Raw genomic sequence first — 15619 nt, 5'->3', positions numbered from 1 at the left:
ATGAACAGCCCCACCTCAATTTCACCCCTCTAGAGTCCGGTTTGGGTGCCACCCCTCTAGGTATCCATGTCCGCTTATTGGGGGGGGGGGGGGGGGAAAAAGTGCCCCATAGGCATTGAATCTTACCCTTCCACAAACACTCGCAGGTGAACATCAACAAAGAAGAAGAGTGCTATCCCCAGGGAAACACCTTCAAGGGTCTGTTTAGTGTTCCTTTGTGTGTCACTAATAGCCAAGTCCACAATCAAAAGTGCAATGTCTACAAATATGAGTACAACACCAAATACTCTACAAGACAAAAAGAATATCAGTAATGAAGAAAACAATACAAGAATATTGTCAGCAAGGCTCTTGAAGATTAAGTTTCTAAAATTAACCTTATAACCTATCTGTAGCTAAAATGAAACACACACTATGTTTCTCCACTAATCCATCAATTAGTTAATTTTATTCTCTCAAGTTTAGAAATGCAATATTGAAGCAATTAATGAAACTACATCTAAAATAAAACATGAGCCTGCATCTGCTGTCCATCCACTCTTTGTAGTCAAGTCACCTTTACTTCAGCAGCTGGAAGTGAAAGCTGCTAGCAGGGGACCAGCAAGTTCAAAAGAGCCAAGAGTTAGTGTAGTCCAAACTACAGACACATGACTCAAGGAAGACATCAATCATTAGCCAAGTGATAGAATTACATTTTATTTAAAAGACAAACAAACAGCCTAGATTTGTCTTGGTGAGGTCTCTTTGGGTGCATTTATGTGCTCATTAAGTGTGCCATAATTACAGTGCATTTTTTAGTATCTGTAATTACAGGTACTAAACTCACGCAGCAGTGCTGATTCTTATGGTGCAGTATTAGTGCTGATGCGTGCTTTTTGTGATGCTAGTGTACTATAGACCAGTTTAACTGCATATTGGCACAGGTTTTTCCTGCTGTGCTAATGTGCAACAGAATTAGTCTACTGCGCTTGAAGCAGCTCTTGTAGACTTCCAATAGTTCCATCAGCATTCATTCGTCCCTCCCAGTGCCAAGAGAAGAAAGTTTCCCCAAGAAGCTCTTCTGAATTTTATTCGGAATAAGTTTTGCATAGCCAAGATTTGATATTTGCTTTACAGCAAAATGGCTAGAAGCAAATTTTACATCTCCCTCCCTTCTATACTGGTATTATATATGCATATACCCACCCCGTACCTGAATCCAAAAGACATCACAAATGGAGAAATTTTTGTCTTAATATCCCTGTTTAAAAAAAAAAAAAAAAAAAAAGAAGAGCAACACAAAGTTAATGGCTCTGACATACGAGCAACTGTATTTAAGTCATTTTTACATCACTATTGCAATGAGGTTAATCATCTAGAAAGCTAAAGTTATATGCATGATGCTTGTAAAGTAGTTGCATAGCTAGCTTAAATTTTGCTTTACCCTTCTAAGGGAATTACTAGCAAGATTTTTCTCCATCAAGCAGGAACTGCACACCTCCTTAGCCACACCCTAGAAGCAGGTTTGCAGAGACTGAAAGACATGCAGTTCCCATTTTGTATTTGTTTTCATGTGTAGTGTTCTGAAAGAGATAAACCGGTTTGCAGACTTAGTGTTGTGTAGCACCAAATTAGTGATTACCCAATTAACAGTAGTCCAGTTACAGGTTATGCATAGTAAAAAACATTAGGTCATAAAGTCTGGAAGATGTTTGTTCAATGACAAACCAGAAGCATCTTACCAGCAGAGACTGCCTTTGTAAAGAAGGCTTCAATGCAATATGAAGTTTTAGCTTTAAGAAAGTTTGAGATAAACTTTTGCTTGGAAAGACCAAATAAATTCTCACTTCATCTTTTAAAAAGACTAATAGCTCTGATAGGACTTAAGGCTCAGGATATGTTGACCCCAAAAAATTCTAGCAATATCTTTATTGGAATCAGTCTTTGAAGCTCTTCTGAAAAGTACTCTTACACATCTAACCATAAAGTGTCCTAAAAAGTGTTTTACAAGAAGTTATTACTTAACTTACATTTTAGTTGAAGCTTAAAGACTCAGTTGCCTCATATAGCAATAAGATTCTTTTGAAGTCTATATTGCCAGCATTTTATTTGTATGATTAAATGCATCATGGCCTTCATACAGCAACTGCTTAATACCACTGGTAAGATGCTTTGTGCAGCTATAGCATAGCATCTTGCACCAGTATTTCTCAGTCCTTTCATCTCCTTTCAATAATGAAGCAGCAACAGGAGAGTCAAGGACAGAGGAACCACCTTCATACCAAGAAACACTGCAGAGGTAGTACCACCTTCACCAGTTGATCAGAGCACTGACAACAAATTAGACCACAGTAGAATTTTAGGTCTCCCACGTGAAGCTATTAGAATATTATACAATTCTGCTGTAACTTAACCTATTATCAGGGGATGCTCTTGTTAAAAACTAGAATCATGTAGATTTAAACTCCTTTTAGAGACTACAGGACTTACTTGATACAGCTGTCCGGTTCACCATCTTCATCACGGCCATCATCAATCTTTACACTGGCCTCTGGTGGCTTTTCAAGACTGTCAAGGAAACAAGTCAAGTGCTTTGCTTAGGGCATTACAAGTCCTTGGAAGGATGAACAGCAGTGATATAGGCCAACATAAATGAGCCAAGGCTCTGCCTCCCTGGCTGTCACCAGAAGCAGAGACACTGCCATGCCGAGTTCAGTTAACACCAGCCTCAGAGAATGGTAGAATGATTGCATGCAAGATGCTCTTGAACTGCAAGGCCAGTTCATGAAAACTAACATGTTAAAGAAAAATGAACAGCAGGCTCTCACCTTTAGGTAGCAACACTAAAGGTAACCAACTGTCTTACAGTACCAGAAGCAGCAAGAGGTCTCATGAGGGCACATGGAAAGACTCAGAAAAAAATTTGTACAGAGAGTGCAGTAAGACCAGTTTCTAGGGCTGTGCAAAGCTTTGGTAGCAGATTCGATTCAGAGGAAGTTTAGCAACCAAATCAAAGAAGTTGGGAGACCAGAGTAAAAGAATCTATTTAGAGGCCAAAGCAACTATGGAGCCAAGGCTGGCAACATGTATTAAAAAAGATAGCAAAAAAAATAATATTTTTTTTTTTTTTAAATATGTAGGGAATAAAAAAAAGGTGGGGTGCAGCATAGGACCTGCACTGAATAAGCAGGAGCAATTAGTGACAGATGGGGGGGGGGCAGGGGGCAGCTGAGCTCTTCAATGAGTTTTTTGCCTCTGTGTTCTTGAACAAGGGTCAAGATAAGCCTAACAGGTTCTTAGTTGGGCAGAGGGACATTAGCCCACCAACTGTTGATGCCAGTTTGGTGCAGAGTCACTTGAATGAGCTGGATATGTTCAAGTCAGCAAGCCTGGATGAGCTTCATCCGGGGGTACTGAAGGAACTGGCTGGTGTCATAGCAGAACCACTGGCACAGCTGTTTGAATCCTCATAGCACTTGGGTCAGGTCCCAGAAGACTGGAAATGGGATCCACATTGGCCCCTTTTTTCAAGAAGGGGAGGAAGGAGGATCCAAGTAATTATAGGCCAGTCAGTCTTACCTCCATCCTTGGAAAAGTCTTTAAAGGAAAGAAAAAAGTTTAAGGTATTTGTGCAAGTCCAGCAGGAAAAATGCTGCAGGGCAACTGGCATAGATTCATAACAGGCAGATCATGTCCAACTAATATGGCTTTGTTTTATGACCAGGTCACGCTTAGACACAGGAGTAGAGGTGGATATTTTCTTAGATTTTAGGAAGGCCTTTGATACCGTCTCATAACGAAATTATGAAGTTGCAACTTGGATGCTTACACAGTCTGGGGGTGGCACTCAGTAGGAGCAGACAAGTCAGTATCAACCTTAAAGTATGTGGGTAGTGGGGTCCTGCAGGGCTCAGTCCTTGGACCTGTACTCCTCAATATCTTCAGAGACCACAATACTAAGATTTTGGGAGGAAGTAAATACTCTGGAGGATAGAACTACAGACAGACCGGATAAATGGGCATAACACAACAGGATGCAGTACAACTAGGACAAATGCAGAGTGCTGCACCTAGGGCATAAAAACATCCAGCACATCTACTGGCTGGGAAGTGACCCTCTCAGCAGCACAGAAGCTGAAAGGGATCTCAGAGTCATAATGGACTCCAAGATGAACACGAGTCAGTGTGACAAAACCATCAGCAAAGCTAACTACAATTTATCATGTGTCAGCAGATACATGATGAATACAGCCAAGGAGGTGATACTTTGCAATCTGACCAATGCCACAGTTAGAAGTACTGCACCCGGTTCTGGGCTCCTTACTTTAAGAAGGATGTGGATAACCTTGAGAAGGTCCACTCAGAGTTAAGGGTTTACAGGCCAAGCCCTATGAGGAGAGACTAAGGGACCTGGACCTTTTCAGCTTTTGCAAGAGAAGGCTGAGGGATGATCTTGTGGTTGCCTACAAATTCATGGTGGGGTGGGGCAGCAAGGAACCAGAGATGCTCTGTTCACCAGGGCACCTCTTGGGGTAACAAGGAACAATGGTCAAACTGACAAAGCAGATTTAGGCTAGACTTTGGGGGGGGGGGGGCAAGCCAAACACCCCCACCCCCAAAACAAAACACCACAACAACAACTTCTTCACAGTAAGGGTGGCCAAATCTTGGAATGGGCTTCCAAGGTAGGTGGTGCCTCCCCTACTTTGGGGATCTTTAAAGAGAAGGCTGTATAGGCATCTGGCTGGGGTCAGCTGACCCCAGAACTGACCCTGCATAGGCAGAAGAGAGACTCCATCTGTTGAGTTCCCTTCCAACCCTAGCATCTATGAATTTATGGACAAGAGGCATCTAAATTGTTTTGGAAAAGATTCATAACCCCCCCTCCCCCCCAAAAAAATAAACAACTCAACTGCTTTGGAGGTTTTCAGCCACAGACTAAAACGGGCAGCTGACAGCCATCTCCAGCTGGTGAAGTCTGTTGGGGTTGGGTGGACAGAAAAGCTGCCCAGCCAAACCAGGGCGGGGAGGGGGGGCACACTACTCAGGGAGGGAAGCTGGGGGTGTGGTAGCAGGGCAGAGCCCCACCCTACTCCTAGCACTGATGCAGGCATGGCAGCACTGGGAGCAGGAGCTATGCCCTGCTGCAGCCCAGAGCAAGCCATACCTGTATCACCTGCCCCCCCCAACACACACACAGGCATGGGTGCAGCATGCCTTAGCAGGACACTGCCTGGAAGCTAGGGCCACTGGGGCAGTGCACTGCCAGGCTCCAGCTCCCAGGTAGTGTGCTGAGCCCTGCCGAACCATGCTGCATCTACACGATGTGACAGCTGCCACACTGATCCCAGGTGGAGGGCAGAGGGGGTAAAGATCCCCACTACCCCCCACTGCATGGTGGGGGGGGGGGCTCTGCCACAAGTGCCCCAAATCACAGATTCATGGATGTTTGGTTCGGAAGGGACCTCAATAGATCAAGTCCAACCCCCTGCATAGGCAGGAAAGTGTGCTGGGTTCAGATGACCCCAGCCAGATGCCCATCTAACATCCTCTTGAAGATCCCCAGGGTAAGGAATCACTGCTACTAAAAGGCCCCAGTTACTGCTTCCAGAGCCAGGTTTGTTTGTTTTGTTTTGGGGGGAGGGGGGGTTGGTTTTTTTTTGGGGGGGGGGGGGGTTGAGTGATGGGCCTAGGCTGGGCCAGGCACCCATGAGGACTTCTCCTATAGCTCCCCCTGCCCAGGGAGAGGCAGGCACAGCCAGAAGAGCTGCAGGACAACCTGCAGCTTCCTGGCTGTGCCTGCCTCTTCTCAGCTGATCTGAACAAATTCAGGACAGTGGTCCAAGTCTCCAAACAGAACCAGTCCTCCAAATTGAATGCTTCCTTATTCACACACGCCTACTGATTTCCAGCGTGACATTCTACAACAGTGCCAGTCAGCATATACCATAGTAATGGATGAAGTGTTAGTTAGCATGAAGTGAGCTCTTACTGAATTGCATGCATTAGCTTTTGTGGAGTTAGATGCACCTTGCAGTCTTTACCCTGACTTCACTTCAGCTTAACATGGCTGTCTGATGGAGAAGCATAAGCTTTTGTGAGCAACACTTCAACTCAGTCTGCAAAATGCATCTATTGTTTGTATAGATACTATGGTATATTGGCTGATAGACAACTAGAAGTTCAACAAGAGCCTTGTTATCAGTACACACCAATGATTAAAAGTGCCAATAGATGAGAAACCAAAATAAATTGTGGTATGTATGGGAGCTAAAGCTTTCAGGATTAGAAGTGGACCTATACTTTCAGTTAGAACCGATTTGAAAATTGAAGACTGGAGCAGCTTTCCCTCTAATTGACCCCTAAGGGAATAGGTTTTTCAGTATATGCTTTTCAGCAAGGCCAGCTGGCAGTTTGGTAGCTTTTCCAACAACAAGCAGCTGGACTCCATTATCACAGAATGTTTCCACAACACCAAGAATGTGAGATTGCTTTCTATTATGAATAGAGTAGAAAGCAGCAGAGGACTTGCTCTCATACCACTTACCAAGGAAGATGAACTGATCCACACCTACACAAAAGCTCATAGCAGGGAGCATGAGAAGAGGAAGGTCACTGACTGTTTATCTATTCTGTGTTTTTGAAGCTTCTTACCCAGAAGTAGGAAGGGGAAATTTTTTTTAAATGAAAAAGTCAAATCTACCTCTCTTATGGGGGCTAAAAACAGCCTCTCCTTCAAGTCAACTTAATTTGATATGTTAGAAAGAATCTTGGGATAAATCAGTGTAATATTTTAAAATATTTAAATAGAAGGTACGAGTTGTTTGGGTTTTACATATCTGCATGCAAAACCAAATAGTAACTACCAATTCAACACAGCTGTGGCACCTCCCATTACTTACTGGATTAGTCATCTCTTTTACCTCTCCCCAGCCCCTTAAGTTCAGTTATTTTCCCAATTAAGATTCACAAAATAAAGGAGGTGAAAGCTATTAAACATATCCATTCATTTGAGAATGTACATTACAAAACACTTACAATTCCTATACCCTGGAATACTCAATACACAGTGCTTAGGAAGCACTGGACTATAAAAGATGCAAAACTATTTCAGCATACCTAAAATGCCAAGTCCAGTACAATAGAGTACTGTTCAAAAAGTATGAGCTCTTGCATCATAAAGCAATTCTCAGAAACATTTCTGTTAAAAACAGGATACCAGACAGGAAAGGGAAAGATGGGATCAGTACCAATCAAATAAATGCTAAAGCAGCACTTTGTCAGTTACTACTGACTATATATTCCCTTAAAGTTAAAAAGATTTCTTGTGAAAAGTTAAGAACTTCCTCCTGAATACATTTTAACAAGATGAGGACTTTAGAACTGTTCAGGTCAGTGTTCTAAATACTGGAGTCAGGAAGCTCAAAAGCTAGAGGGATATACAGCTTCAGGAGGACCATGCAAGTTCTCAGGGTCTGCTAAACCCTTTACTACTTCTCCAGCTGAACTAGTACACATATTTTTGCACTACTGTTGTACAACCTGCAGAAGTGTGTACTGCTATAAACATTACTAGGGTCACAACACTTAGTCCAGTTCTTTAAAATCTATCAGCATCCAAAATTAATTAAATCTACCTAAACTGGGGGCAGGGGGACTTATGGAAGAAAGGTTATCATGCTTTGCTTTAGCAAAATACTAAATTTATAAATTTGACGCAATTCATATTTAACATTTTTCTGAAAGATACAGATTCTGGGCATTGCAGCATGAGTCCCAGAATTTGTTAAAGATTTTTTTTTTTTTTTAAGCCCTCATGGTTACAGAGAAAGAAGATGAACCCATAAACTTTATAAGCCTTATGAAGAAGCCCAACCGTATGTTTAAATTATTTAAACAAGATTAGTGATACTTGGGTTTTAAGAGCTGGCAGTACTGTTTAAGTAATTTAATTCTCCACTACATAAAAATTGCAGCATTAGAAGCTGGAGGGGGGGGGGCCTTGCTCTAAATATGGGAGTTTTTTCAAACATGCAAGTTAAACAATATGAATACATCTACTCCCCAAAAATACTTTATATCTGTGGCCAGTAGAAGCCATGTGCAATCTGCTGTGGCAAGTTTGATACATATCTGTACTTGTATGTTAAAAGGTGGACTGTGTGCCTAATTACCCAGGTAAGAATTGGGGGAAAAAAAGAAGAGAAACAAAAACAACCCACTACACACAAGCTCAAAGCCATTTGTTTTAACAAACACATGGCTTAGTATTTATGCAGGCCAAAAACCTGAAAGTTACTTAAGTGACCATGATATGATCAAGTTCAGAATCCCGAGGAAAAGGCAGACAGGACAGCAGCAGTTGAGCCTTGGACTTTAGACAAGCCAGACTTTGATGTACTCAGGTAGCTGATGGGCAGGACTCCCTGGGAAGCCAGTGCCAAGGGGAAAGGAGTCCAGAATCATTGGGTGTAAAGAAGCCGTTCAGGTACAGGAACAAGCCATCCCAAAGCACAGGAAGACTAGCAAATACAGCAGAAGACCAGCTTGGCTTAGCAGGGAACTCTTCAGTGAGCTAAAACACAGAAGAGGAAACTTATAAAAGTGGAATTTGGGCAAACAACTAGGGAGGAGTATTGCTCAGGCATGCAGGAATGAAGTCAAAAAGGCCAAAGTGCAACTGGAGTTACAGGTAGCAAGGGATGCGAATGGTAGAAAAACCCTTTTGGTTACAAGCATGTCACTAACCAGAGGAAGATTAGGGAACGTGCAAGTGCCTCCCCCATTCAGTGAGGGAACCTTGCAACAGGCATTGAGTACTGCATCCTCTTTTTCACCTCAGTCTTCACAGGCAAGGTCAGCTCACAGACTACTGCAGCTGGTAGCAGTTTGGGGAAGAGGTGAGCAGACAGTAGCTAGAGAATAGGTTAGGGACCGTTTAGAAGAGCTGAATGAGGCAACCCCAGGGGACCAGACATAATCACCCAATGGTGCTATGGAAGTTGGCCAATGCAATTGCAGAGCTACTGACCATTATCCTTGTAAACTCGTGGCAATTAAAAGAGATCTGAGACAACTGGGCAGGGGCAGTGGGAGTGAGAATTAAAAAAAGTCATGGAGCAGGTCCTCAAGGAATTCATTTTTAGGTATATGGAGACAGGAACAGTTGATATCAATTCACCAAGGGCAAAAATCATGCCTGACCCACTTGATTGCCTTCCACAAGAAGTGGATGCAGGGAGAACAGTGGATGTGATGCATCTTAATTTTACCAAGGATTTTGATGTGGTCTCCCACAGCTCACCAGCAAGCCAAGGAAGTATGTGTTGGATGAATGGACTCTATGCTGCATACAAAAACCTGACTGGACTGTCAGGCTCAAAGGGTAATCATCAATGGCTTTATATTCAATTGGCAGCCAGTATCAGGCAGAGTGCCCCAAGGGCAAGTTCTGGGGCTGGTTTTGTTCAATGTCACCCATCTCAAAGATGGAATGAGCGCACCATCAGCAAATCTGCAGAGGACGTGCACATGTGCGCGTAAGTATGCTGGAGGGTGGGGCTAGAGGTTCAGTCCTCCAGTCTCTCTGAATCCATGAGAGAAGTACAAAGTCTGGCACCCAGGACACAATAATTCCATGCACCAGTACAAGCTGGGGACTGACTAGCTAAGCTGCAGCTCTGCAAAGGACCTGGGGGTTACAGTAGACAAATCAGTTGGATGAGTCAACCTAGTGTACCCTTGTTGCCATGAAGGCCAACACCATACTGGGCTGCATTAGTAGGAGTGTTACCAGCAGATCAAGGGAAGTGATTATTCCCCTCTATCCAGCACTGGTGTAAGGCCACACCATACAACTGAATACTTTGTCCAGTTTTGGGCCTCCCACTACATGATGTGGACAAATTGGAGAGATTCCAGCAGAAGGCAACAAGAGTGGTTAGGGGGCTGGAGCACATAACATGGAGAGGCTGAGGGAACTGGGCCTATTCAGTCTCCAGAACAGAAGACTGAAAGGGAATTTAAAAATCAGCCTTCAACTACACAAAGGATAGCTAGTTACTATGAGGATGGAGCTAGAGACTGTTCTTAGTGGTGGCAGATGACAGAACAAAGAGCAACAGTTTCAAGTTGCAGCAAGGGAAGTTTGGGTTAGATACGAGGAAGACAAACCACCTCTCACTAGAAAAGCAGTAAAGCACTGAAACAGGCTAGCCAGAGAAGTTGTAGAATCTCCATCCTCAAAGGACTTTATACAACATCCCAGCCAAGACTCGTCTAGCTGGGTCTTAGTCAGATGGTCCTGCTGGAGCAGGGGATTGGACTAGATGAACTCCCAAGGTCCTTTTCAACTATAATTTTCTATGAGATCCAAGATTTTAACCATGTGGTTCTTATTTCAATAGCAAGCAAGCATCTAGTTACCCGTGGCAGGGGTTTTCAGATAACTGGCACCCCCTTACCCCACTCATGCCAGATGAAGCTTTTACTGTAGTTCAACTGAGAATACCTTAATTTGCCAAAGCAAGGTAATTCAGGTTGCTACTGAAAACTTGTCCACAAATGCAGTAAGTTAAATTGCAAAAAGAAGAAAGAGAAACTTAACTGCTACCATAACTTCATGAAAGGAGGAGATCAGAGATGCAGCTAAACTACTGGGGTGATATTTTATTAGATAAAGAGCTTGAACTTTTATACATTAACTCAGCTACCCTTTAAAAAGGAGAGTTTGGTTTTTCTTCAGTATCCTGAAAAATAAAGTGAAATACATTTAAGCTGGAAAGTTATGCCCAGTCTGTCCTATATTAGATATGGTATCCTCTTTCAAATGGAAACATGCATCCTTTTATCCTTTTCATTATAGTAATCAGGTTAGCTCATGACACTTCTTCACTCAATTCTTGAGTATTTCTTCACAAAATATGCAAATCAACTACTACTGAACATTTTACTTCCTGAAGCTTGCACTTGGTCTTTCATATTTACACAACATGTAGCAGCAGCATCCTGTGTTTTCAGCTATGCTTGTACTTTTATATTACACTGAGGAGCACTGGGAAAAAACGCAAGGGACAGATGGACAAGAGCTTACACACACTGTAAGTTGTGAAGTTTCTGGTGAACCACTTACTCTTGAGCTTCTGGTGGTTCTGCTCCTTGTTCATATCTCACAGTTGTCATTTTGTTCTTAGTTCAGTTGGTCTTAATAAGAAAACATCTAAAACAACAAAATCAAGTTATTCCTCAAAGCATGTCAGAGAAAGACAATAAGTACTCCATAGGTGTACATTAAACAAAAAGTAAGAAACTAGCCCTAATGATGGTTAAGTTGCTGAAGGTTTAAGGCTTCAGTGCACCAAGTACTTAAAATGCATTTAGTTTATGATGTTCCACTGGTGAGAAATTAGATGACTTATGTAATAGTGAGTTACCAAATGAGCACTCTGGGAGTTGAAGTCCAATATATACAATCCAGTAGTTAAAGAGGATAAATTGGATGAAAGGAGCCTAAATACTGAATAGTTGTCCATTCTGTCTAGTAAGCAACATAAATTGGCAGTGTTTCATTCTGTACTTTATAGCTTTAAATGCACGCTTGTCAAATAGCTCAGAAAAAACTAAAAACCTTGTTCCAAAGACACTGTGTCCATTGTCTAATCCATTAACCCAATTACAGCCACAGAACACAAAAGAAATTCATAGCACAGCAAAAAGATACAGCTGTACTCAAGTGTTCCCAGAAGCAGTGTTTAAAAGACCATTAGTGATAAACTCAGTCCAACTTCACCGAAATTAGCCACTGCTGTTACTTGAAGATCATTAGCACCAACTTAGCAAACCAAAAGCACAACTCTGTCAAATGAGAGTTGATGTACACAGTACAGCAAGCCTGGCACAAAGACCAGCTACCTTTCCTTTCTTAGAAAAGAACCTCTTACAAAGAAGTCTCTTTCTAAAACTAGAAGACTTTCTCCTTCCTTCCTCCCACTTTTTTTTTTGGTTGAGCAACCTGATTTGCATTAAATTCCCATAAGAAGCTTCTCTCAAACAGAGGTGCACAAGACCTTTGTACAGAGAGGATCAGAAGCTTGAGCAGCACCTGATGTTGGTCGCTGCCTGCCTTCACTTAAACAGCAGAGTGTGTGCTCCCACTCAACTCCTCCAGCTGCAACAAGAGTGCCTGTTCCCCACAGCAGTGCAGAAGTACCAAGTTTGCTCTGGCAAAGAAAGCAGCTTCTTGTCTCACCAGTGAATCAGCAGTAGTAAACTGGACAGCTTTGGCCCCACTTCCAAGCAGGGCTCTAGTTTGAACATTTAGGTCCAGGAGGGATTCAAGGGGGGGGGGCTGCCACAGCACACAAGCTGGCACTGCCAGAGGGCTGGGCAGCCTATTTCTAGGGCTGTGATTCTTTGTGCCTGCCCTCAGTTTCCGTGGGAGGAAGAGAGGGGGTTAAGCCCCTCACTCAGCCAAGGGGATTAACAGAGGGCCAGGTAGCCCCTACCCAGAAGGAGCAGACCAGGAGTCTCGCCCCCTCTCCCGGGCTCTGCCCCAGCGCAAGCCGGCAGAGTCTGGAGGAAGTGATGCAGCGGGGCGGGCTGGGCTCCCCGCACAGCCACCCTCGGTGGGGCGCTAGCCCCGGGCCCAGCGGCGGGGGGCAGCCTTCCTATCCCCCTCCTGCTCCAGCGCGGCGCCGCCGGGGGACCCCGCCCCGCTCCCGGCCTCGCCCCTACCTGCCGCGGCGGGCCCTGGCCCGGGCGAGGAGCCTGCTGGCGGCCCTGGGGCGGGGGCTAGCTAAGGCCCGACGCGCGCCCTCGCGCTCCGCTTTGCGGACTCAGCAGAGAGGGCTCCACTTCCTGAGCTCCCCGCTCCCCGCCCCGGGCGGCCATCCTCCCGCCCAGCCCTACCGTCCCGGGCAGCGAGCAAGTGACCGGCCCCAGCCCCGTTACCTCGGACAACAGACACACAGAACCAAGAACCAGCCATGCTGTGCCGGCGCCGCGCTTAAAAGCAGCGGCCGCACCTGCCCCCGCAGGCCGCACGTGGCGCGGGGGGGCGGGGCGCTCGCACCCTCCTGGGCAGTTCCGGAGTGGAGCGCCGTCGCCATAGCAACGGGCCGCTTCCCCCGCACGATGGTTGCGGCTGCGGGGAGCGGCCCCCCGCACTGATGCGGGAGACACCTCCGCCCAGCTTCAGGCAGCCAGCTCCTGTCTTGTCTGCTGCAAGCGGGTCAGCTGAGACGCACCCAGCCCGTAAGATGCCTCAGCGCCGGTGTGGATGTGCACGCGTGTCACTTGCTTCAGGCAAACACAGGATCGCTTTAGTGGGAGCCTCCTTTGGGGACGGCGCGCACCTGAAGACGCTGAGCCTGGCCAGGACATTTTTTGCAGGCTCCTCTGGTAAGGGCTAAGGGTTTGGCCTTCACCCCTCAGCCACCTCACCTGGAGGGTAATGGCTAAGGACTGGGGGTCCCTGTGGTCCAGCTGAAAGCAATGAGAAGGATCCTGTCAGGGAAGTTAAGCCCGTTTCCAGGAGCAGGTCCTAAATTAGGCACCATGATGAATGCAAACCCCTCACCAAAGGTTTGGCACCACCTTCTAAAAATGCTAAAGGCTCAGCAGTTCAGTGTTTTCATGCAGGGTGGATGCCTGTGTCCATCAGCACCAAAGACAACCCGGCCCATGTAGGCAGGGGTTCCTGTCCGGGCACAACGCTGCAAGAAGTGCCAGCCTGGCATCTCTCTTTCTTTCTTTCATGTGCTGAGATGCGCACACACTTTTCCTTTTATGGTTGCTGTCACCTTGATTCTAATTTTAAGGAGCTTGTTTTTTCTTAAGTCTCCCCCGCCTGGAAGGGACCTTCTGAGACTTGATATGTTTCCTCTACTGATTTTGCTCTTTTCCATTGGATAATGGCCACAGTCATTTTAGACATAGATTCACACCCCTGTCATTTGTGCTAATGAAAATATCTTTATTATAAAAAAGAGCTAAACTTTCTTTATTTCAGTTACAGGCATGGCATTTTTTAACAAACAGCTCTGACTTAGAACAGTTGTGCTGCTGCACAGCCAGTAGGGGGAGTTCAAACCCTGCCTTTTGGAAATCTTGTTCCTGAATTGCTCACAGCTTTCAGGTACTTTTGTTGATTATAAATTTCCTAGTGGTTTGAGCAGCCGGATTCATTTTTTCCTCTTTCAAATGCAAAGCAAATCTCTGTCATGGCTATTCAGAATTGTGAGCCCTTTTATTACGTCAAACTAAAGCAAATTGAAGGTAAGTTCCCTTTTTCATCTACAGACTTTGGAGATATCCTCAGAAATGCACTTTATTTAATTCCCCATTTATTTAGTCCTAAAAATTCCCTTCATATGCAAACATTGGCCCTGCATGATTGTTATTTTACACTTGTTGAAGGCATTGAAGAGATGATATTCCTTTGGCTTGATTTATGAGATGAGGCCCTGCAAGGGGAATGCATGAAAGTAGGAGGAAAGCCAACCAGTTCCAGGCTAAGTGGAATGCGCACATGGAATAAACAGTTGCTAAAGTCAGAAAGTAATAAGCTACACAAGTCAATAAAGATTAAGAAAATAAATAAAATTGATGTTGGTAGAAACTGAATAGACTGGTAGCAGTAAGAACATATGCTGGAGCATTTGCATTGTTGTTGTTTGTCTGTTTGTATATTTTTTGGTCTTGGAAGTTGTACTTGACATAGGGGGAATTTTTTTGGGTGTGGTGGAGGGGCCAGAGGTGGGCTAGTTGTTTCCTAAAGACGTGACTCTGCTGTCCTTCTGGATGCATACTTTCCAGTTCACTAAGATATTACACATGGAATATTTTCAAGATCAGATCCAGGAAATTGTGTAAATGTGGTAAGTTGAGCTTAACTTGTCTTATAGTCATATGTAAGAAGCTCTTAATGTAGTTTTAATGTAAATGCTGACTTTTCATAAGAATCTTGTATTCAATGCATTCAACTTTCAAGGGTGCAGGAATAGGCTGAGAATCCTCTGAACAGCCAGTAAGGCATGATTCATGGTATCTTACAGCCCTTTTACCTCCGTTTTGCAGGCATAAAGTAAATTATAACTGTAAACTAACTGATCTGTTTCCTATATAATACAGTTGATCCTGGACTAAAACCTGAGATCAGAAATTTTTGTTGTTCAAAATTTTGATCCCAAGCCTGACTTTTGTGTCTTGGGCTTTCTATACTTTCTAATCATACAGCGCTGTTGATGCTTGACCAGTATTGCCAATTCCTATTTGATTATGGGTCTCATGCTGTTTGACATATCTTCGTAAAGCTCCAGTTCCTTGGGTGAAATGATTCAGCTTAGAATGTCAACTTTCTTTTTCTAATAAAATATAAAAGGTATTATAAAATACCTTTTGGGGTTGGACCCGATGATCAGTAAGGTCCTTTCTAGCCCCTAACAGCTATGAAACTTTATCGCCCTAACATCTGTGAAGAAAAATTTGGAAATGTGACTCAAGTATACTCCAGAAGGTCAAAAAGCTGAATGCAGAGAAAATGATCTACACTGGATTACTGTAGTTCTGTTTTGGCTTGTTTGTTTTCAACTTTGACTTAATTTCAATTTTTCAGGTCTCAATAATGAGTTTTGGATGTTGA

General features: G+C 44.1%; 1 protein-coding gene across 2 annotated transcripts in view; it reads right to left on the bottom strand.

Moving 5' to 3' along the window:
• Positions 1–13045, bottom strand: part of LOC149875052 (phosphatidylinositol 3,4,5-trisphosphate 3-phosphatase TPTE2-like) — a 38004-nt gene extending 24959 nt beyond the window's left edge. The window contains exons 1-5 of one of the 2 annotated variants that reach the window (XM_090026946.1): positions 12928–13045; positions 11111–11197; positions 2470–2547; positions 1193–1240; positions 127–288 (exon numbers count right to left, since the gene is read on the bottom strand). In XM_090026946.1, coding sequence (XP_089883072.1) covers positions 127–288; positions 1193–1240; positions 2470–2547; positions 11111–11160 — 338 coding nt within the window. In that variant the 5' untranslated portion in view covers positions 11161–11197; positions 12928–13045. Of the gene's footprint in view, positions 1–126; positions 289–1192; positions 1241–2469; positions 2548–11110; positions 11198–12711; positions 12850–12927 lie in introns of those variants that run through there. The other variant, XM_090026957.1, reaches the window with a different exon arrangement.
• Between the last annotated feature and the right edge of the window lie 2574 nt (positions 13046–15619).

Source organism: Crocodylus siamensis, chromosome 1 (assembly GCF_052110815.1).
Source record: "Crocodylus siamensis isolate JL-2025a chromosome 1, ASM5211081v1, whole genome shotgun sequence".
Taxonomy (NCBI): Eukaryota; Metazoa; Chordata; order Crocodylia; family Crocodylidae; genus Crocodylus; species Crocodylus siamensis.
This window is presented reverse-complemented; position numbering and strand designations above follow the sequence as displayed.